The 25,050-nt window shown below is 40.8% G+C and overlaps 1 protein-coding gene across 10 annotated transcripts in view; it reads left to right on the top strand.

Moving 5' to 3' along the window:
- Nucleotides 1-8,081, top strand: part of RNF38 (ring finger protein 38) — a 124,732-nt gene extending 116,651 nt beyond the window's left edge. For all 10 annotated transcript variants that reach the window (XM_087742602.1, XM_087742604.1, XM_087742603.1 and 7 more), the window contains one exon: nucleotides 4,607-8,081. In XM_087742602.1, coding sequence (XP_087598728.1) covers nucleotides 4,607-4,669 — 63 coding nt within the window. In that variant the 3' untranslated portion in view covers nucleotides 4,670-8,081. The remainder of the gene's footprint in view (nucleotides 1-4,606) is intronic.
- Nucleotides 8,082-25,050: the final 16,969 nt, after the last annotated feature.

A 25,050-nucleotide genomic window follows, 5' to 3' on the forward strand; every position in this document is an offset into this window, starting at 1 on the left:
AGGAAATACAAATAAATAGATGATGATATACAGACATCTCTACCAGCTGCATTAGCCAGATCTACTGCCAACAAGGTACTGATCCCCATCTTGCCTCACCTTTTTTCAGTATTTTATTGTATTCAGGTTTAGATTAATTTGTGTGTAGTCTGTTGTATAGAACATTTGCAACTGCAATGATCCTATGTTAATCCAGGATACAGTCCCTAGAGAATTATGGATGGTGTCTGTTGTTTTGGAAAAAGAAATTAAACCCCCTTGCCTTTATGGCTTCATAAAAACAAGAAAATGCTTATCTTGGGCATACACTAAAATATTCAGTGCAGAGAATGAAAAAATCAAGTTAGTATTGACAGCATTCTTTTGGCTAACAAGATATCAGGAAGAATGAGAAGGATTTTAAAAACTGGGATATGAAATTGCTCTTGGGCTGCAGTACCCACGATAGTCTAAGGCTTCTACAAAATCTAAGGCCACTGTAAATGTTTTGACAACAATGCTTATAACTGTCAGTAGAATTGGTGTCCTTCAGTATCTGAATCTTGAATCAGTATCTATCACTACATACTTGAGAATCAGCAAGAGGAATGTAAACACCTAGTTGTTTTATTGTCAGATGAAAAAGCCACACACACACACATAATATTATCAATATATCTATGCTAGATGTATGCTGTTTTATTCAGTAACTGCAAAGTAAGAATAGATTATATCTGTTCAAGTGGTATTCTCCAGTGTCTCCCTACTCCTCTCGAGGAGTGTTCACACTAGATTTGTCAAGTCTTCTCATTGCATGAAACTTTGTAAGTCATTTGTGGTGTGGACAAAGTATCCAGGGAGAGTATTCACTCCATTTTATGAAAAAAGAACTAAGATCATTTGACACAGCCTGTGAGATAGTGGGTGCTGTAGGTCTATATAGTTTAAACTGATTATATAGATTTTAAAAAACACAGCTTTTTCCAGGCTATTAATGCAAAAAAATATACCTCTGATTCATAGAGCCCCTGATCTGCAGATTGCTGGAAGTTAGAAGAACATGTCAGGGAAGTATCATGCATGCTTGTCCTGTTCTTATGCTCTTTCTTACCTGACGTTGGTCTCAAGAGTCAGACAAGTATGTTGAATTAAGTTTTTTTGGGACTCAGTGTGGTATTTCTACAGTTAGACTTACTACTTTCAACTGTTTATGAACTGGCAATCGAATTCAGAACAGCAAAGTGAAAAAAGCAGATTTAGTTTAGTCTTTGTTTTCATAATTATAGATGTACTGTAGTAGTGGTGAAACAGCTTTTTTCTGATGTTCCTGTCCCAGCTTAGGAACTATGTATTTTCTAACAGATCTTCAAGTGTTCTAAGTGATCTAAAGGTTATTTTATCATAGAAAAACTCTGAGCACAAGAGTGTCAGCTAGGCGGGGGAATGAGGTGAAAGAGATGCAATCTAAACCTGAAGAGGTTGCAGTTATACCCACCTAAAACTGCCTGTATTGATGCTGTGTATTCCAGAGCTGGATGCAAAATAAGCTAGACAAGGTTAAAGCATCATAGTGTAGGATTGCTAAGGCAATGTATTTACACCATGTGGGTTTAGTTACACTGTTACAAAGATGGTGTATGGAAATAAAGATTATTTTGCTTTGCAAACTATAACAAATTACCTGTAACACCAGCCTATTTTAGTTACAGCCTCTGTCTAAATTCGGTTACAGTTAAGCAGCAAACATCTGGAAGTGAGGATAACTGTAAGATATTGGGGGCTATAGTTTTGCTTCTGTCCATTTCTTTATGTATTTGACAACTTGTTTTATATGTTGATCCTATAATTATGTCCACATCCACTTAATTCGCATCATTCAGCCAACATCATGTTGATAAATTCTGCAAGGGAAGGTAAAAATGGTAGCTTTCAGTACTTGTAACTTTTTTCCACAAGGTAAAAAAAGAAAAAAGTTACCAGTTTGTCCCTATGTTTTAGTGATTTAATCTTGTCTCTTTGAAGAAAGTATTTGCTATCTAGGAATATTTCTAGAACTAGTTCTAGAACTGTGGAGTCAAGTTGATTCTTCTTAAGTTTCACCACATTGTTAGTGAAAGATTCAAATAAGAGGTCAGTGATCCAATGTGATTATTTTTTAAAAAAACCCTTATTCCACTGCCTGTTGGTGATGATGGACCGAAAACAAAGTATCTAAGAGAGTCTTGTGGCTTGTCTATGCATGGAAGGCTTGATCTGTTCTGCTGGTACAATGCTATGTACAGTACCACCTTTTTAGGTAGCATGAGCAAGGGAGAGGCAATGTTCTTTTACAGCACATTAGGTTGCCCACTTTAATTCATACTTCCCTGGTTAAGCAAGGTTAAAGACTTGCGAAAGAAGATGTAGTACAGTGGAGGAAACAGAATTAACAAGAGGGAGGTTATCCTTTTGCTTTTCATAATATTGTCAACTGTCATATTTCACAGTATTTGGTTATTTCTTAATATCCTAAATTCTTTAGTCAAATATGAATACATGACAAATCTGTTCTTTTGTAAAGTAGGAGTTAGTTATCATTCCAAAGGAAAGCTTGAAAACATGACCTTTCTTCACCCTGAGGGTTTACGGCCAGATTACAAGGAAAACTTAACTTTATATTTAACATTCTGATAGGAGATGCTGTATTATATATGAGAAAAGACAAACTGTAACTATAGTTTCACTTGGTTCTGATGGATTAACACTGAAGTAGGGCAATGCTTTTTAGAGGATTCTAGTAGCCCTAGAGATTCATTATTCTCAATGCAGTTCACTTTAGCTATAAATTTCTATAAAACAAAAAAAAAAATCAGTTAGTTCATTGTGCAGTTCACTCTCCTTACAGTACAAAAAGTAAGTTTGCCTGAAAGAGTGGCTAGTTAGAAGGTCACTATTACAATATTATGTCCATCTTACTCCTCTTTTTGCACCAAAGAGTCATGTTAAATGCCAGGAAAGGCGAATGAATTTCATGAAAGGCAAGAATGCAACTAAATTTAAAACAGATGTTCATGTAGGATCTTGAAAAGTTCCTTGAAAAAGCAGTGGTGCAGTGTCCATGAGTATTTTATCCTGGCACAGTGGATTTATTTCTGCAATTCCTATCAGGAAATTACTCCCACTGAATGCTCTGTTTCATGCTACAAATGGTAGATACTTAATTACTTATCTAAGCGAATACATCTTGATTCATTAATCCATTGAATTTTGAAGAACATGCCTTTTTATTTTAAAAATTATATTAGCGGAATTATAGCTAGAATAATGCAAATACAAAGTAGTGACCAAGTAATGGCGTTGTCCTCAAGTAATTTCAAAACTGCTAGTGAAAAAGCAAGAAATTTTGAATTGGTTCTCCAGTCCATGCTTTACAAAAGCTATAAAGCAATAATAACTAGGATACAAACTATACAACAGTAATAACAGTAGTAATTGACAAAAAAAATATACCTTCATTTTAGCTTGCATTACTAAATAATGTTTCAGTAATAACATGTTACTTTCGTTGACATTTATTGTTTGGATTTGAAATTTGTGGCAATGATTTCTGAACTCTGGCCTGCAGAGCCACATTTCTTGATGCTGTCACTTGTATTTTCATTGAAAATTTTGGCTACCTTAGAAAAACTGGGAGTTGACAGTGGTTGGTCCTGCAATTTTGGGAACTATGAAATACAGAATTTGGGACAGGGAAGAGTTCTCTGCACTCTGCTCCTTGCAAAGGAAATGTTTTATCATAGACGTTACATATTTGTCTTGGGCTTTTTCTCATCATTTGCTAAAATGAAATTGGCCTTTATTTGAAAAGGGGAATGAGAAGGCAGAGCTACTTTCCCAGTAGCTTAAGGAATGTTACTTCTAATCTGTCTTATCTTTTTAAGGAAGCTATAAAAGTAAAGGAGCCACAGGACATGTTTTCAGTGAGTGCTTTACTGAAGGGCTAAATTTAGACCTGCTTGTGTGTGTTACTTGAATACCTGTTTCATCAGGTCATCTTCTCCTTCTTCCCCCCCGCCTTTTCTCTTTACTAAAACCCCTTCCCTTTTTCCCTAGTCTGCTTTCAGCTTTGACCAAGTCTATAGGATGGGTTTCTGTGAGAATAACTGAATAAACAGTACGAAGAGATGTGATCCCTGATCAGTAGTGCTTGTGACAACATGACTCCCTCATATAGGACATTTATTTGCAGCCCAAGGTTGCTAGTCTCGTTTTGGTGGGTTTCTCTGCAGCACACAGTACAGCTTCTTAGCTGCATCCATCTGATTGCAATATACTATAACTATGAACCTGCATTAATAAAACCACCATCACTTAGATAAAGCTTAGTTTGCTGTTTTGCTTTATCTTTAAAGATAAAAGGCACATTTTTTTTTTAAAACATAATTTTGCATTGGCAAACTTACCACACCATTCTAACATAACAAACTAAAAAAAGGCATAAGCACACTTTGTCTTCTCTTGTTTTTCAGTACTCGAGTGCTGAAGGTAGCAACCTCATTATGGTCACAGATGTTCAGTGTCATATACACATTAACTTAACAATGTATTTGTCTGTACAGTAAATCCTCTTTTGTTTCTGGTTTTACAGGCAAATCGTACCTGCCCAATTTGTAGAGCTGATGCTTCGGAAGTGCATCGTGATTCAGAATGACCAATCTTAAGAGCACAAATCTGGTTTGGGTGTTCCTGGTCACATGTATATATGAACTATCTATTGAACTTACCCATGTGGCTTCCAGCCTACCCTTGACACAAAAGGGTCAATGGACCTTACTTTGCACTGTGTGACTTAATCAATTACAAAGCTTATATAACTAGTCTCCACAGTTACGGGGTTGTTATACTAACAGTGTGATTGGAACTCCAAAGATATTTTTTTTAGCTTAATTTTGTGTGTGCACTAACATTCCCTGGTTTTCGTGTGATCATTCCGAGTGTTGCTGCGAGATTACTGTGGACGTGATCTTTTAGCATGTGCTTTTATATAAAAGAAAAAGGAAAAAAAAAAGTGGTAGCTCCAAACAATATAGCAATCTACCTTATATAGAGCCTTCAGATACTGTGAGTGGGAATGAATGGTGTGAATGTGTGTTTGCTTGTGACAGGATGTGTGAAGTGTGCTAGTGACTGAGTGTGCATGTGTGTTTGAGAACTTATATACCAGCATGTACTGAGAACGTATGTGTGTAGTGATAATTATGCTGCAATGTATAATCTTGTGTGTTATTTAAACAGTACTAGTACTGTACACTGGTCCCTTTCCTTGTGTTTGCACTTGCACACTGAATGAGGTGGGTGCAGCAATTACAGACATTTAGTATTTCCTCCCCAATGTACTTACAGGTATAAAGACCTTTCTACCTACTATTCAAACAGCTGTTACGCTTCCCCTTCAATGGAGGCTTTAAATGTGTACCACTAAAGAGTGCATTGATTGTTTATACATAAATAACCTTGGAAATTTTAGCATATGTTACAAAGTCTGGATTTTTAAATGGCTGATTTGCAAGTTATTTTATCAATGTAAAGTTGCAATATCGCACAGATCATTTAGCAATATTAACATTTTCAGTTGCTAATATGAATATCAATGCTTTTCTGTTCTCCTTTTGAATTTTTCTAGTTGGGTTTGCCAGTTATGTGCTTCTTCCATGAAAGAAAGCAGAAAGGACACTGAGGGTCTTGTGCAACAGCTCTTCGCTTTTGGCCATTGTACTTGCTAAGGACATAATATTTTAGCTTATAAACATTGGCTTTAATCACATACATTCTTTGTCATTTACAAGGGAGTTTGTATACAACTAAACTTGTAAAAGGTTACAATTTTATTCCTGCAACTTCATAAATAAAATAACATTTTTAGCATTTTCTCAGAGAAGTAGAACTTCTGATTTTTTTTTATCACAAGAGAAGGTGGTTTTTGGTCACTAACTGCAGGATTCAGTTGCCCTGATGCTGCTTCTTGCCCTTCCTTATTTCATGATGAGTGTAATATGAAGAAGGAACTCCCTTGGTCTTTGCAATCAAGTTTCTGGAGCACTCCACTATAGGAGAAAATTGTGACACCTCCCAGAACAGTGCTGTGAAATAGGAGGTGATAACCTCTGTTCAAGTGCTCTGAGTAATGTTTTATTTGGGTTATTGAAAAAAATTAGCTTCATTTGTAACATTCAGACTGTTAACATCTTTGGTATGTTCTAGCAAAATATTTAGGTCTACATATACCATAGTTATTCAAAGGATGCACTTTTTGCAACGAGATTCTCCTCCTAAATTCTGTGTCATTACTTTGGTTGCAGCAGCACAAGTGGCACAATTAGCAATATTGCTGCAACTTGCTGCCAGTCTCAGCTTTAAGTTTATTCTTTGTGATTTCTGATGCTTTTGTATGCTGCTGTGCTTTAGTATCAGTTATAATTTCAGAGTTAGATGTTCTCCATGCTGACTTCCCTCTTTGAAGATTCTACAGAGCAGTCACAGCTCTGGGTGCAGACAAAATAAAAGCACAATTTTGCTTTGTTTCAGATGCTTTTCCCTCTGTTTAGTTATGCAGGTAGTTCTCTAAAACAGTGAGTCTTTCCATAGCTATCCATGCTTAAGAACACTAAATAAATAAAAATGCTGTTACATCAACTTCAAAATATTAGAATTTGTCCTCTCTTCCAGTGGAGTTAAAGAACAGGCTTTTCACAACAACACCTAGAGGGTTAAATTACATGTAATAGAATTTATTTTTTTAACAAATAAAATCACGTTGTTTAAAAAACATATGCCATGTATGTCTTACAAAACTTAGGGTCTTTTATATAGCTGCAAAAGAAGAAATTCTTTGTGTACAGATTTAAACATAACTTAACACTACTGTGCTCAGTATTCAGTTTGAAGCATGGAAAGAGGGCACTTTTTCTAAGCTAGATACAAATGAACAAGACACGTTCTTCTGAAGCGAAGGAAAGTAGTTCTCTTTCTGAATTGGAGAAATCTTGATGTGTAAAGTCCCTTTTTCCCCAGTAAAACTTTGTGAGGCAGTGGGAGATCTAGGAGACGGAGGGTCTAAGTTGGTAAAATCCTGAAATTAATTGTTGCATTCTTATGGCTAATCTCTTCTGGAATGGTTCTTTTGTTTGCATGGGACTCTACAGGTGTATGTGGACTTGCTTCCTGTGGTTAGTGTGTATAAACAGCACACATGCATATGTTCTGAATCAGCTCAGACAAGCTACAACTAAGTCCCCTCTGTTGTGGCTGTCAGGGGAGGGGGATTCATGTTCAGCTGTTAACTGCCATGTGTTATTCACATCTGTGTGTAATTCCACAGCTTGCCATTGTGCCTGGCAGCACCTGAATTCAGCAAGACTTTTTTTCTGTTCATTGCCTTTCTGCCATCACCTGGCTCCTTCGTCTCAAAAAAAAAAAAACCAACCAAACAACAACCAAACCTGCAATATGTTTGCTTTATAATATTGGCACTGCTGTGTTTTTTGCATAAACTGTCAATTTAATTTGACATTTTATTGGATATCAAGGCCTACAGATAATTCCAATGTCTCATTTTGTGGCTTTCTTTACAAAAAAATGCCATTATGTACAGGCTCTTGAATGTGATTTCACAGCTGTTAGCACATTGTGTAATACTTGGGATGAGATTTACCAACCTTTTTAATTTTAATTGTAGAAACACATTTTTGACTGGAGTTATCTTTGGGCCTTTGTAAAAACTGTGTTTTTTTTCTTTGGTACATTGTTACCTCATTTTGCTACTTGTGTTTCAGATTTGCTAATGATTATGAAAGCTTATGGGTTTTGTTGGAATCATATTTTGTCAAGTGTTTTCTTTAAGTCATACTCTATTGTATCATTTAACATGTAGTTTTAAATGTGTTATAAATATCTGTAACCAAATCATTTGAAGGCTTGATAAATTTTTAACAAAATTTGTACATTTTTTATGAGAGTTACTAGTAATGCTTTACTAGGTAGTGCAATGAATTTTTATTTTTAATCCCTGTGCCCAATTTTGGAGTTGAGAGAGTTGTTCAGTAATAAATGTATGATGTACACTTACACAATTTTGTCCTTTGTTCTTTCTCTTAGAAAGAGGTGCATTGTTTCCCTTCATTAGTCTACATATTTCTGTGCATGATCATGCAACTCTAGATATTGGCAACAGACACTTGTGTTGTAGGGGGAAGTTTTGCCACCTTAACTGTAGTGTTTGACAGACTTTTTTAAAATCTACTTTGAGAGATCATAAGACAATTATATGAAATGTTGTGTCATATTTTTGAAAGTGTAAAATAACTATAATTGATGGAACTCAAAGTCTTGCCTAAAAGATCAGCTTTCTAAAGATGTTACTTAGTCAAAAGAAAATTTGCAGGGATTCTAAGGTGCTCCTTAGACATAGTATTTGCGCTGTGTGTGAGCTGAAGACGTGTTACACTTTGCAGTGCCCTAACAGTGGTAAAAAATGCATCCTGAGTTAAGGATGAAACTGAATTATAAGGAGTTTGATTAGCCAGGGTCACACAAGAAGCTGGTGGTGGAAAAAAAAAAAAAAGAAGTGTTTGCTTTTGTTTTTAATGAGATGATGTAAACTAAGTTAACAGATGTAATTATTTAAAAGGCTTTCATTTACATAGGGCATTTAATACCTTCATCAATTGCAGGGATTCTTCGTCCTCAAACATATTTGAAGATCTGTTGGTGCTTTGAGAATTGTTATGCAAAGATTCATAGGCGTGTCTTTTGGATTTGTAATCCTGGATAACAACTAGTTTGCCCTCTTTCATACAGCAGATGTTAATTATTAGTTACACTGTGGAAAATGGACAGTGCTGCAAGTAGTACTTGCAAAGCTAAGGTACTGGGCTGCCCAGCTTCAGTGATGATAGGGGAGCTTGGAAGTACTGGTGACTGGCTTAGAGCCTGTACCAGCAAGGCCCTGAGAGTAGAGCAGGGCTTCCTTGTAAAGATCATAGAATACCTTGAGTTGGAAGGGACCATTAAGGATCATCAAGTCCAGCTCCCTGATCCTCACAGGACTACCTGAAAGTGAACCATGTGACTAAGAGCATCATCCAGATGCTCCTTGGACACTTAACAGGCGTGGTGCTGTGACCACTTACCTGGAGAACCTGTTCCAGTGAACGACCGCCCTCTCAGTAAAGAACCTTTTCCTAATGTCCAGTCTGAACTTCCCCTGGCACAGCTTCATTCCATTTTCTTGTGTCCTATCACTGGTCACCAGCAAGAGATCAGCACCTCCCCCTCTACTGCCCCCCTTGAGGAAGCTGTAGACTGCCGTGAGGTCACCCTTCAGCTTTCTCTTCTCCAACCTGAACATGCCAAGTGACCTCAGCCACTTCTCCTAAGTCTTGCCCTCAAGACCTTTCACCACCTTGGTCACTCTCCTCCAGACACACTCTAATAGTCTGATGTCCTTCTTATATTGAGGTGCCCAAAGCTGCACACAGTACTTGAGGTGGGGCCGCATCAGTGCAGTGTAGAGTGGGACAAGCATATCCCTCGACCAGCTAGCTAGGCTGTGCTTCATGCACCCCAGGACACAGTTGGCCCTGTGGCAGGGCCCCCAGGGCACACTGCTGACTCATATTCAATTTGTCATCAACCCAAACTCCCAGATCTCTTTCTACGGGACTGTTCTTCAGCCTCTTGTCCCCCAGTTTGTACATATAACCAGGATTACCTGTTCCCAGGTGGAGAATCTGGCACTTGTTCAGTTCCATATGGTTGGTGATTGCCCAACTCTCTAGTCTATCCAGACCCCTCTGTAAGGCCTCTCTACACTTGAGGGAGCCTGCAGCTCCTAATTTACTATCATCGGTGAAATTAATGTACATTCGACTCCTGCCTCCAGATCATTTAGATAACATTAAAGAGCACTGGCCCTAAAATTGAGCCCTGCAGAACCCCACTAGTGACAAGATGAACCTAAGCAAAGCTGACATAAGCTTAGCTGCTGCCTCTGCACCAGGATTTTGTCCATTTCCCTTTGGCCACTATTCCCTGCCAGCACCAGCAAATGTATATATACCACAAACAACTTCTGAGGTGCAGCACCAACCTGTGTGAAGTTCTGAGCATCAGGTTATACCCAGGCAGCAGCCAAATTCGTAATTCATGTGAGCTGTGCTGAATTAGGCAGTGCTCCCAGCAACAGAAAACTAATCTTTTCTGCAACAGAGTTCATGTAAACGTACCATGCACTGTGTGTACAGACTGTACAGTTTGTACTGTAGCAGGGACATGTTTTGTAGTATATCACAGTGTTTGTGCAACAGGGAGACCTTTGGCAGGAAGACAGCTGATCCCTAGGCAGCTTCCTGCTGTACCTTTCTATGCAAAAGAAAGGATGATGTTTGACTGGAAGCTTCTGCATGGGGGAGTAAGGCTCAGAAAACACTTGTCAGCAGGTAGGCAAAGGGCCAAGTCTGTTTGCCTTGGCAGACAGTCTTCTCACTGCCAGATCTGTAGATCTTCTGCGTTTGTATACTGCTCTTTTGCTGTCCTCAAGACAACGGCTTTCAAAATCTAAATCCCTTAATCTTGAAACATACCAAGCCAAACTCCAGGCATTTTATAAATCCATGAGTAGCATGTACCTTATAACCCAGCAGTTGTTCTTCGTTTTGGCCAGCAGTGAAGCGTGTCTTCCCCCACATCTCTCTTCTTGCTTCCTTGGAATACATATAGCTCTTCATTCTTTACAAATATGTTTATGAACCCATGTCTTGTTTCCCTAGGATATCTTCATACAGTACTTTGTTGGAAGCAATCTCTCCACTTCTTGCAAGCTGGCCAGCTTGTGGCCTCCGTAAGCACCAGGAGTCCAGTCTTACTGTCTTTGCAGATGTAATAAGCGGGAAAGCACTGAACAGAAGCTACTATATCCTATCTCATCCATGCAGCTACTGAACTCTTAGGGTAGTAGGCTGAGGAAGTATGTGTCTACGTGACAAATATTACACATTCTGTGCCATCTATGTATTCGTTTGTGGCCTTGTTGCTCTATACCATTGTCAAAGCAGGATTTTTTAACTTGTGTGGTAACATCTGTTTGTTCAATCCTCTTGTAGCAAGGGCAGCAAAAAAGGGCCATCTAGCAGCCTGTCTGTTATCAAAGCTGGACTGGGGTACCCTGCAAGGTTTTATCAAGAACTTTCCATATCAAACCATGGACAGTGATTGCTTAGTAACATTGGTAGCTCTCAAGTGTTGATATCACTGGACACTTCTTGCTTCTAGCATCAGGCCACTTGCTGGCTTTTTACCTTGTTGTTTTAACTTACAGGCTGAGGAAGAGGATTCAAGAATGCTGTAAGCTTTCCTAAGCAAACAAGCTTAAGCCCCCCTTCTGTAGTTAAGAGCAGCTTTCTGGTATCTGGCAGCATCAAGATATGCAGAGGAGCCATCACCGGACAGACAGGCAACTGGTGATGGGATTGTAGAAGGAAGGTGTAGAAAGGAGTGGAGAAAAGATTGCCTTTCTGGTCCCACAGGGTGGAGTATATGCTTTGTTCTTCCTGCACACAGTTCCTTCCATCAGCCTCATCTCAGTGCCCAGTAAGGTGATGGAACAGATCCTCCTGGAAGTTATATCAAAACATATGGATAACAGGGAGGTGATTAGAGACAGCCAACCAGCCTTCACCAAGGGCGAGTCATGCCTGACTGATCTAGTGGCCTTCTATGATCGAGTGACTGCATCAGTGGACAAGGGAAGAGCTACAGATGTCATCTACCTGGACTTCTGTAAAGCCTTCGGCATGGTCTCACACAACATTCTTGCTGCTAAATTGGAGAGATATAGATTTGATGGACAGCCTGTTAGATACATAAGGAACTGGCTGGGTGGCTATGTCCAAAGAGTCAATGGCCCAATGTCCAAGTGAAAACCAGTAATGAGTGGTGTCCCTCAAGGGTCCATACTGGGACCAGTACTATTTGATATCTTCATCAGTGACGTAGACAGTGGGATTGAGTGTATGCTCAGCAAGTTTGTGGATGACACCAAGCTGAGTGGTGCAGTTGATTGATAGGCTTATGGGAAGGGATGCATCCAGAGATACCTTGACAGGCTTGAAGAGTGGACCCATGTGAACCTTATGAAGTTCAGCAATGCCAAGTGGTGGGGGCAATCCCTAATATCAATACAGACTGGGGGATGAATGGATTGAAAGCAACCCTGCGGAAAAGAACTTGGAGGATACTCGTGGATGAAAAATTTCATGAGCCAACAGTGTGTGTTTACAGCTCAGAAAGCCATCCATATCCTGGGTTGCATAAAAAGAAGCGTGGCCAGGAGGTCAAGGGAGGTGATTCTCTCCCTCTACTCCACTCTCATGAGACCACACTTGGAGTACTGTGCCCAGCTTTGGGGTCCCCAGTACAAGAAAGATATTGACCTGTTAGAGCAGGTCCAGAGGAGGGCCATGAAAATAATCAGAGGGCTGGAAGACCTCTGCTATGAAGAAAGGCTGAGAGTGTTGGGGTTGTTAAGCCTGGAGAAGAGAAGGCTCTGGGGTGACATTATTGTGGCCTTTCAATACTTATACTCAATAAAGGGGCTTATAAGACAGACAGAGACTTTTTACCAAGGCCTGTAGTGACAGGACAAGGGGCAATGGTTTTAAAATGAAAGTAATTTAGATTCAATATAAGGAAGAAGATTTTTACAATGAACATGGTGAGACACTGGAACAAGTTGCCTAAAGAAGTTGTGGATGTCCCATCACTGGAAGTGTTCAAGGTCAGGTTGGAATCTGAGCAATCTGATCCAGTGACCCTGCCCATGGCAGTGGGGTTGGACTACATGATATTTAAAGGGCCCTTTCCAACTCAAACCATTCAATGCTTCTATGAATTACATCAGTAAACTGCTGGAATAAAAATCCCAGCCATGCCTTTTTGTGCAGCTCCTCTGTAGGACATGATTTACACTTAGCACATACCGTCTCATGGAAGTGTAGTTCTTGGAGAATCAGCAACTATGTGAAGGTGTTCCCATTCCTGGTAACGTGGACTGGCTGAGACTCTCAAAAAACAATTTGCAAAGCCAGCAAAAAGAGATTTATTTCAGCTTCATAGAGAAATCATAAGTGTTAAGAGTTGGAAGAGATCATCATTGTCAGGACAACATCTGCACTAGAAAAGAGAAAGGTATCTGTGAGCTCGGATGCTTGCAAAGCCACATTTGCTACACCCAAATATTTTGCAAAGCAGGTTCCAGGAGCATTTGTGGTTTGTCCATGACCACTCCTAGCCTGAAGAGCAGAGTTGCCCTCAGATCTTCCTTTCCTGATCTGCTCTGTCCTCCCACCCCCTTTGCGTCACAGCATCTCACTCTCCTCAGCCTATAAAGTGGCTGTCTTTGCTGATGCTGCTTTACCACTGCTTGTGAGTCTTCTGGCATTCTCAGTAATTAGCTGACAATTTATGTTACTAGCTTTTAGTAAATCATACCACTGCCTCCAGATTCTGCATCCTGTATGTTTTGTTGTGTTCCTTTTCTCCTGTCTTACTTTCAACTACTGGCCACAACTGCAGCTTCTCCATCTTGTGTGTCTGCTGTAACTCTCCTTTCCCACAGCTCACACCATGGTGCACACAACCATGTGACCTTCAACTGTGGTATCTCCTTGCATCAGATTCATATTTCCCATGCCCATGGTGCTTACCAACTGATTTAGGAATGATGGTATGCTTGAGAACAGAGGGAGTTCCTTATTCCTTATTTAGTCTTATATATGTTAAAGATGGCCTTGGCTTTTCAGGGGCAGTGGCATTGCTATAGCTTCTGTCCAATTCTAGCCTTTGCTAACCTTGGTAGGTTTAGATTGCTTTAACATCATAAGAATCTTCCCTTGTCAATTACTGCATCCACAAAGCTCTGTGCTTTTTCAAACATGCAACTACAATGTGAGTCATCAGTTCTAAAATATATGTTCTGCCTAACACAGTTTTATGTGCTGGCTTTTGCAGTGGATTGCACTGTGCCACTTACACCCTATTTTGTCTCAGTTTCTGTTTCTGAAAGAACTTGTGTAGCACCAGGTTTCTGGTACCTAGAACCAAATTTAGCAGATTTCCGTTTTGAAACAAACAGCTGATGTACAGCTTGGAGAGGTAAAGCACTATCCTGGCACCACTAGAAGAGTCTAAGTTAACAGCTGTGCAGATGCCCAATTGGGACTGCAGAGGCTGACGATATGTTTTGTGTCAGATAAGCAGCGTTAAGCTACCTGGTTGCATGTTGTGTTGACTTACTAGCATATAAACCTTTCCTCCAAGCTTCTAGTTAGCACATTTTATTTCAGGTTTACTACCACCTAAAGATAGCCTCATGGTAGCAAATTTTGCTGTAGCAATTTGACCAGGTATTTCAGCTACTGCGGTGGAAGAAGGTACCATGTTTGATAGACATGGTGAACCTTCTTACTGCAGCAAGGATTACAGGAAAGATTTGTGCTTACTCCATTCACCAAGCCCAGTAAGGCTGCCGCTGGGAGGTCTGGCAAAGAGACAGCATGAACAAGTAGAGGATTTTTTTCAATAATGTTTCCAATATCTCCAAATCCTTGCAACCATTTATCCGTCACCTCACCCTTATTTCCTTATTTCTGCTCACACTTCATATGTGACATTACTAGTTTGCACACACCCCCCAGTAATATCCACACTGGTATATTCACCTGCATTTGTACTTTTTTATTTTATGCATACAACAATAATAGGCAACTATAACTGTGCTTCAGCTAGCAGGAGTAACTGCCAACTAGATTTTGCAAACCACTGGTTTCCCATTTTGCATAATTACCCTGCCTTTATACTACAAATGATCTTTCATAAATGGTGACGCTGTAGCAGAAAAGAAGCAATAAACCTCAAATAGCACCACTCACTGATGTCAATCCACCCTGGAGTCATAGTGATGTCTGCTGGTGTGGCCTTGGGAAAGCAATATTGGGTCAGCAGTATTAACCGAGATGTCATACTGGTTTGTCTGTATGATTTCATAAATTCTTTTATACATAAGAACATTGCGATTTGAATAGTTTTGCTAGAATGGCTCCAAACTGAAAACAGGATGATTTTCTGTATTGGTGTTGCTTTTACATTTGCTGCTGCTGCTCTTATGTGCAAGAAGCTGGTAGGGTCTGGGAAAGCATAGTTTTGAGTGTATCCTCCTTCTTTCTTTGCCTTAAAGTGCCTGTGTCAATCTATGGCAAGAAACAGTGAGACAGAAGGAGCTTCATGAGGTATCCCCCAGGACATTTGTCATGGAGGACTGTGCTGAGGGATGCCTGAACCCAGTCAAATTGGGGCCCTGGGTGTTGTTACCTCAGTTGGTGCTGGCAGGCCACGCGTTAAGTGTCAGAGGAAATGCTGCAGCACAGTCACTGTGCCAAGAATGTTAGAGCTCCTTTGCATCTCCAGAGGAATGTACACTGAGAAGTGAGGTCCCTGAGGCATGCAAAGAGGCAGACACCCAGAGGTTTGCAGAAAGTTGAAAAGTGTATTCTAGCAGGAGGACCTCTCATATACATGAAAGTACTGGGAAGAGTGGCGGAAGCAATATGAGTGCCCTGCACTTAAGGTGGTGGTAAGACAGCCTACAGGAGGATATCCCAGAGAAAGTCAGCAGGCAAGAAAAAGTGAGAAAGTTATGATGTGGATGGATGAGGCTGTCCTTATTCTGAAATAGACAATACCATGTCTATTTGATTTTATCAGAAATAGCCTGCAGCATTGAAAACAGTGACTTTGCCACAGAACTGCTGCACCCCCTAGAGGTTTATCTCTGAGAGGCACATGGAGATCTGCCTTTGTGCAACCCAACATTTCTAGTGGGAGTGAGTTTGCTGCAGGTTAGCCAGCTCTCACTGCTGCATGAAAAGCATCCAGTCAAGAAAACAGGTATTCAAGTTTTTTTGAGTCATGTGGTGTTACAGATAGGAAGTAAGGTAAAAATAAAAACATTTGAACTGAGGTTGTCTGATATGCTTAGAAAAGCAAGTCAGAATAAGAATACACAGCATTAAGAAAAAAAATTGAGCTCCTTTCAGGTACAGGAACTGATTAAATCTTTCAGACAGGACTGAGTTTATGTGGCTGGGAGAAACATATTCAATAAACCATGTTTGCTAGGGTTTGGAGGATGTTTGGTTTTTTGGGAGAGGGGGTTATAGGGAGATTATTGGGAGAGAAGTTAAGCAGCAATTCAGAGCTTATTTGAGTACTAGCAGCCTGAGCCATCATGTATTCTTGTTCAGTAACTGAAGATAAACAGCTCAGTTTAAGAGCTGAGGTCAACAAGTGAAATGAGAAGGAACTATACTCAAAACAAGGAATGGAAACAATTCTTTCATTCAACAGACTAGTAACAAAATGAGATAGATAGCATAATGTTTGTATGGCTTACCATCTTAAAAAAAAAAAGACCCTTAACAATTAGCTGTGATAGTTTTGCATAGTAATTAGAAAGTATTTATTTAACAATTCATGTAATAATCATGTTAATTGAAAGAGGTAATTATGCATACTGGTGCTGCTAGAACATGTGGCTTTGCAACATCTGAAGCACTAGTTCTCTTACAACTTGCTCTTGCTCTGCAATTTACTGAGCTGCTGTTGATCATAGGCCGTATCCCTTCTGTGTACAGAGGGTTATTACTACTCTTTTGCAACATATGCGTCCTTTCTACCTAAATCTAGTCCAACATGTAGAGCTAGGAGCACTTTGGGCCTGTATGATTTCAAGATGTGAACCAGTTTGCCTGGCCTTATGACATTTTGCTACGTCATTTTCCTCTGAAAGAGCAAGGCCAAATTAGAAAAAAATTATTTACTGCAAACTGCCCTTCATCTTCTGTAGACCATAGCAGCTTGAGGCAGCATCAGCAAATTTAAGGAGACATAGCAGGGAATGGAGGTTGCACAGCATGAAAGGAAATGATTGCTCTTTGTTTTTAAGACTTCAACATGGAGAATGATCAGTTAGCAATAAAAGGAGTAAATGCAGTTGAGAACTACAAATGATATAGCATCAAGAAATAAAGATGTCAGCTTTGGTCTTGGATGATTGCTCACTCACATACTAAAATAATTCTATCAATCACCAGACCATCTGTCTGCGTTATTAATGGGGTGTCTGGTTCAACAAATGAATGGTGCTAGCGTAATATTTAGTGAGATTCTGCAATGCACAAACTCATTAACTATATATTAACTATACACAAAAGGACAGGAAATCATATAACTTTTTGTAGGGTTTGACATTTGCTGACCAATATCAATACCATATGCTGAGAAAGTCACAAAGAACACAAGACAAATATTTATTACAGTAATGTATTTGTAGGTCATCCAATACTGCATACACTCATTTTTGTGTAATGCCCTCAACAAGTCAAGTTTCATCAATTTATTAATAGAAGAAGAGCAAAACAAATAGAGAATTGCTGTGTGACTTGAATTTACCCCAAGGGACTGGGGTAGGTGGAAGAGCCAGAAGCACAAGCCTTCAGATTAACCAAAGGTCACTGTGAAGACGTTAACTGCTGAATTCATCCTGAGGTACCAGGTAGAATTGCTATTTTGCAAGAACTTCATGCCTGAAGTGAAAGGTATAATCTGTCCTAATCCATTAAGAAAAGAACTGATGATCTACTCTGGTAAATCTTTCTCAGGGTATGAGAAATTTGGAGCACAGACAAGATTTGCTCATGCTGATTAAGGAGCACATGCCTTGGGAATCCATGTCTACCAAACACCCCTGGGCTGCCTGCCTTCCTGGGGATTGCCTCAGAAGTGGGATTGCAGTTGATCTCTCCAAAATGAGCCATAATTTTGCTTCTGATGGATTTTGCAGGAACTGATGCCAAGGGGAATCTCAGCATCAAGTGTCTTATATCACAGTATCCCTGAACTTCAGAAACACAGCTGGGTCTGTTGCTCATACATGACAGCTTAGGTGCTGGAATTTCTGTCCTCAGTTCATGGACTATTAGGTAGATGGCTATGTAGGAGAGGGGAAATGAAAAGATACACTTCCATTTTGATCTTGTCTTAGGACCTGGAGAAAAAAATGAGCCAAAAGATGGCTAAGAAGACTGTACACAGTCACACCAAGCTTCTGCTGCGCTGTGTCCATTGGATGAGGCAAAACGCCTCAACCAGTGGAGAGCTTCTAGCCTCCCTAGGAACTGCACTAACTAGACATATGGTAGCACTTCAACAGCTAATGCTTTCTGGGGAGATGGAGGGGGCATTCCCTTCACTGCACTGTGCATCTGGCTGTGTCTCAGCTGCAGTTTCGTAACACAAAACCTTCAACAGCAAAGTGAGTGCTACATACTCCCATTCCTCCTCCTCCCCTTTGTCTTCCCCCTCCCAGCATGGTGTGCTGCTCCCTCAGTAGTGGCAGGGGTCACAGGTTATTGCCAAGCTGAACCAATTTCCTGGCAGTTGTGGCAATGAGAGCACAGAGCAGACACAGGTAAGGCCAATATTGCTGCCAAATTCTTCTTGCAACTTTACAGCCACGCGGCCAGCTCTGCCTTGCTGCCAGATGGTACTGCTGGTAGACTGAGGGAAACCTAGTGAGATTGCCATCTCTAAGCTGTTTCTTAGAGACCTACATAATGTTCATGGATTATATTAATGTTGCAGAAAGTGTTGAATCTGTTACAGTCCCGCTGAAGCTCTGTGGCACAGCCATAACATGAGGTAATATCCTTCCACCCCAGAGATATTACTGGTCCTGGCATCACTATTAGGTGAGCGAGACTGGGAGTGCTTTTCTCCTTAGATGGGGTTGTGCAGAGACACAGTGTCACTGTGACAAAAATGGACTGCAAATGTTGACAGCAGATGGACTGTGTAAGGCACGCTGCTCAAACAGGGAGGGTGTCTTGGTTGGCATCATCCTTTCTGCCCTATAGGTACCAATATCCATGGAAACGAGATTCTGTGAGAAGAAAAGTGGTGCGTAGGAGGATATTTCATTTGAAAGGGCAGCTTCCATGAGAATTGTACATGAACGGCATTATTTCACTGACAGGGCATCTAAATTATAGCAGATTAAGATGTAGATGTTTGTGCTTGAATAGAAGCAAGGCAGGAGTTTACATCCTGACCTTACTTTGTGAGACAGGGAACTGTTCCTCCGTATGGATGACTGAAGTAGATGCAGCTTTGGCTGCCATTATTACATGGTACTTTACACCTTACACCTCAGGTGGCAAGTAAATGGTACCTACCTACCAGCTACTATTTCTTGACTCTTCTTCCCAAAAGCTGCTCTGTGGGTTGTTATCTACCACAGCTTAGTGGGGCAATTTCCATTTCCCTGGAAATTTTCTGGGGAGATGTATAATGTGCCTTTTGGGTAGTGACTCCAGCTGCTGTACTTTGGCCCCTGAAAGACAACCACCTGTTACTCAGGCAAGAAGCGCCTGCTCTGCAATTGGCAGTGTTGAGCAAGCATACAAAGAACTGATGAACAGCAGAATATTATGGATAAGCAAAGGGCAAAGGATACAGAGAACATCTGTTCTTCAGAAAAATCTCAGTTCCCAGTGAATGTACGTGGATTTCAGTGCTACCTTTGCTGGGCTGTCCTTGGACAGTGTTGTTGATGCAACAGATGGGTCAACAACCTGGTGGACAAGCAAAGTAGAAAAATAGAAAGTGAAATCAGAATGCTGTCATAAATAGAGGTAGATGGGAAAAGATAATCCAGAAAAAAATAATGATCTTCCCCGTACAGCTAGTGACAGGGTTGTCTGTAGCAAACAGAACATGTCACAGAAAGAATCAGTAGCTGAACCCCAATAATGAGAGAAAAGGAAGAGAAAAACAAAATGAAGTCAGTACAAGATAGGGAGAGTGGGCATGTGAAATGCATAGATAACAACACCAAAGAGAAATCTACATTTCCTAGCCCTAAGTGGCAATCCCTCTCCCAGCTGCATATCCAGACTATGTGTTTACATTGAAACTTGCTGCCCCTTCCTAGCTGTCTTCTCCTAGCCAAACCACATGAAATCAGTCCTGCTTGATATGAGCACCTCCATGCAGGATATGCAGCCTAGATCCTCTCTGGGACTTAGAACACCATGCACTAGAGAATCCCTCTCCTCACTGTGAAAGGAGTATCCCCTGAGCCATTTGCAAGGCTGCACGAGCCGTGGTGTGGCTCAGTGTCATAAGCTAGCACCCATGGGAAAATGTGTTTGTATCTTGAATGCTGTGTGTAGTACCTATTATATTTCTTCACATTTTCTTCGAAGTCCAGCTTGTTTCCTCCCTGTAAAAAAAGTGGCTGTTGCTTTTATCTTGCTGACATTGGAGGAGCAAGAGCCACAGATTGCTTTGGTGAGCTAGACCTGCCCTACGAAAGCGTCTTCCCATGGATAACTTTCTGTTTAGGAGGGACTATAGCTTTTGCAAAACTCACAGCCTCCTTAACCTTTCTTACCTAGAAAGAGACACAGCAGTAGACTGTTCTAACCATGACCAAAGGGAGCAGGGCATTTTCTTTCTTTGTATAGGTACAGTCCTCTCTTTTTGCAGAGTGAACTACGAAAATCTCCTTGATTTGAAAGTAATTGTCTTTGGCTGAACCACATATGAGAGAGTTCTAAGGATACTGTGCAAATGTGGTGCTGTGGCTGGTCTCCTGAAAAGGGTGATTGTACCTATTTTTAAAAAGCAGGATTTTTTATGTAGCAGTAACAGCAAGCATTGCTTAAATCCAAGCATTAATCAAACACACTACTCAAGGCGTAGGTATATAATACCATGAGGCTGGCGCTGCATTGTTGGCTCTGATGGTCACAGTCTTTGGTGGGTTTTTGTCTCTGAGGCTGAGATGGCCAGTCTTGAGAGCTCTTTAACAAGGGAAGTCAGAACTGACAAAAGTATCTGCAATTTTCCCCAAGCTCTGGTGTGTCACTGGCAATTATACAGACTGTTCTCTAGACAAAGACGAGCGTCATCCAAAGGCTACAGCCTTCAATGTGCAGGATGATCCTGGCAAGATCAGGGGTTGTTGCTGGATAAGAAGGCTACAAGGCCCCAGGCAGAGCACTGTAAGGGAAAGATGAAGTGAGGGCCAGACACGTCCAGCTTAAGCTTGTGAAAATGGGATGCAGGCTCCTTCTGACCTGGGATGCTGGGATGCCTGGGATGCTTCCTGGGGCAGATGTGCAAGCTGCGGTGTGTGGAGGATCTCAGCTGAGGCTGCCAGAGCAGCTGTGGGGCTCTGATAGCTCCCTGGGACTGCTCTGCAGAGCCCCACACAGCAGGGTGATGACATGGGGTGCCTGTTCAGATCACTGTGTGTCCCACTCCAGTTTCGTATTTTTACTGGTCACTGGATTAAAATTTGAAATAAACCTGCTGTCTAGAAATAGGAATTTGAAAATCATTTTTTTGTAATTGAGTGATTTGAAGCTGAGTCAGCTGTTGGTATCTTCATGTATATCAATATATATTAGTTTCTTTGCTTACTGTAATGTGATGTCTGTGATAATGTATGATAACCATTGGATTGCCCTATACTAAATTCTAAATTTTTTCCCCCTTCTGTATCAGACAATGCATATGTATCCTTGACCTCACTGCTTCCTTTTCAGCTTGCACAAGGGAAAGATGACCTGAACTTCTGGCGTGTCAGTTTCTGTAGTTCTTCCTTTAACATAAGAAAATAAAGACTAATTCTATAAAGCTGCAAACAAGTGAATTCTAGGCACACCTGTCCTTAGAATCACTTTCAAACCCTGAAGTGATCTTGCTTTCCTTGAACTGCAGTTCTATCTAAAGTGAACTACTCAGGCAAAAGTGTATGTCTTACTTTAGAATAGAAAAGAATAATTCCAGTTGGAAGGGACCTACAGCAATCATCAAGTCCAACTGTCTGTCCACCTCTGGGCTGACTAAAAGCTAAAGCATGCTATTAAGGGCATTGTCCAAATGCCTCTTAAACACTGACAGGCTTGGGGCACTGACTACATCTCTAGGAAGCCTGTTCCAGTTTTTGACCACCCTCCCAGTAAAGAAATGTTTCCTAATGTCAAGTTTGAACCTCCCCTGACACAACTGTGAACAATTACCACGTGTCCTGTCACTGGATACCAGGGAGAACATCTCAGCACTTCCCTCTCCACATCCCCTCCTCAGGAAGCTGTAGAGAGAAATGAGGTTGCCCCTCAGCCTCCTTTTCTCCAAACTAGACAAACCCAGAGTCCTCAGCCGCTCCTCATAGGACATGCCTACCAGCCTTTCACCAGCTTTGCTGCCCTGCTCTGGACACATTCAAGTGCCTTAACATCCTTTTTAAATTGTGGGGCTCAGAACTACACATAATACTCAAGGTGAGGCTGCACCAAGACTAAATACAGCAGGATAATCACCTCTTTTGACCGGCTGGTTATGCTGTGTTTGATGCACCCCAGGATGTGTTTTCCCTCTTGGCTGCCAGGGCACACTGCTGACTCATAATGAGCTTGCTGCCAACCAGCACCCCCAGATCCCTTTCTGCAGGGTGGCTCTCCAGCTACTCCTCTCCCAATTTATACTTGTGTCCAACATTATTCCATCCCAGGTGCAGAATCCAGCATTTGTTCTTGTTAAATTTAATGACATTGATGATTGCCCAATGGTCCAATCTATCTAGATCCCTCTGCAAGGCTTCTTGTCGCTCAAGAGAGTCAACAGCACCTCCCAGTTCAGTATCATCAGCAAACCTGCTAATGGTGCATTCAGCTGCTGCATCCAGATCATTGATAAAAATATTGAACAGGACTGGCCCTAGAATGGAACCCCTGAGGAACATCACTGGTGACTGGTTGCCAGCCAGCGGGAGCCCCATCCACTACAGCCCTTTGACCGCACCACGTACCTGCTCATCTCACAGTTGGAGAACTCATCCAGAAGAGTGCTGTGAGGGACAGTATCAAAAGCCTTACTAAAATCCAGAAAAATTACATCCACTGCCTTCTCTTCATCCCCTGGGTGGGTGACATTATCATAGAAGGATATCAAATTAATTAAACAGGACTTTCCCTTTGTGAACTGATATTGACTGTGCCTGATGATTGCATTGTCCTTTAAATGCCTTTCAACAGCATTCAGTATAATCTTCTCCATAATTTTTCCAGGTATTGAGGTTAGACTAACAGGTCTGTAGTTTCCTGGGTCTTCCCTCATACCCTTCTTGTAAATTGGAAAAACACTGGCTAGCTTCCAGTCAGCAGGAACCTTGCCAGACTCCCAAGACCTTTGGTAGATGATTGAGAGAGGTCCTGCTGTAACATCCACCAGTACTCTGGGATGAATCCCATCTGGCCCTATGGACTTATGAAGATTCAAGTGATACAACTGGTCCCTTACAATTTTACTGTCCACAAATGGAAAGTCACTGTTGCCAGAGTTGTGGTCCTCCAACTCAGAGGACCGGGCAGACCAAGGTCTATCGTCAGTATTAAAGACTGAGGCATAAAAATCATTGAATGTCTTTGCTTTTTCTTCATCCCTCTTTGTCAGGGATACTTTACTTTTTTGTGTCTTAAAACATATGTGTTGAAATGGTTTGCCAGTACACAGCCAACTCAGTAACACTACGAGGAAATAAAAAGTTTTCATAATGTCAGTTTGAAATAATTCTGACACTTTTAATGCATATTATCTTTCCACAATGCTAGAGAAAGTGTATTTTGAAAAGATTATGTTTGAGAGTATATTTTGCTAAAAATTAGCAAGAAATGTATACATCAATACATTTCTGATAGCCTAGAATAACTTTCCATATTTAAAATGAAATAGTGACCAATTAAGCCACAAAAGAATTCCTACTTTCATTTACTTTCTTAATGAAAATGTTAAAACACAAAGAGCATTCAGTGTCAGTAAAATTAGGAACTTCAAAATTTGAGATGTTTTTCAGGAAAATAAAACTTGAACATGAAAATTGAACTGATGTAGCACTACTAAGACACTTTCTAATCTATTGTAAAATTAAATTACTTAAAATATACACACACATGCAAAAGATTCCAGAAGGTTCACTTGACCCAGATTATAATAGGGCATCTGTACACAATCCTCTGCAAATAGTTAACCCTGAGGAACCAAAACAAAATAAACTCTGATTTCTGCAGTAAAAATTCCTTCTCATCTCACACCAGAGGGAAGGGTGGCTTCTATTGAAAGCACCCCAGTTTGATGGAGGATTCTTGGCTTCACCCTTATTTAACATTCACTTCTTGTGTGGCAGGGATTCAAAGCTGTTTAATGCCTACAGATGTTGTGTAAGTGCCATTTCAAATTACAGTCCTCAATGTCTTTGCCAAAATGGTGATTCAGTTTTTTTGTAGATGGCTGCAAAAAAAAAAGTCCAGATCCTTACCAGAACCTGTATATTGTACATGAAAACAGACTTCACTCCTCCCCTTCACCCCTACGCTCAAGTACGAAGATGGAGTCAGAGTTTGTATTAGGAATTTGCTATACAAATAAATAGAGAATGCTGTGGCTAAACCAAAGCCAGGTCTCTGTGTGGCATGCTGCCATCTCCACACACAAACTTTGCAGAAGTGCACCCCTAGCTTGCAGAAGGCTTATGAGATGCAAAGTAAAGAGAAGAAAAGTGTCATTTCACCACAAAACTAACAGGTGAAGGCTCAGCCCCATTCTGTCCCCACCAGCCCACCCCACCCATCTTCCCCAACTGGCTTTCATGATGAGATGGTGCTGAAGCAAGAAAACGTTACAACTTCGGTTTTCTTCTTGATTTAACTCTACTTCTCTCCACTGCCTGTCCTGGAGGGTAATTCTTGAACAAGAACAGGCTGAGTCATGCTCTGAGGCATTTAAACCTTGTTTTGAAAGCTTAACAAGTTTCCCTCCAGAAAGATGAATGTGGGAGCTGCATGCAAAAAGCAGGGTCTCTCCTGCTCTTCTGACCTCTCACAACCACAGTGCAGCAGCGTTTTCCCACAGTGTTAG

Source organism: Nipponia nippon, unplaced genomic scaffold (genome assembly GCF_047370975.1).
Source record: "Nipponia nippon isolate SJK-2023a ecotype South Korea unplaced genomic scaffold, ASM4737097v1 scaffold_8, whole genome shotgun sequence".
NCBI lineage: Eukaryota > Metazoa > Chordata > Aves > Pelecaniformes > Threskiornithidae > Nipponia > Nipponia nippon.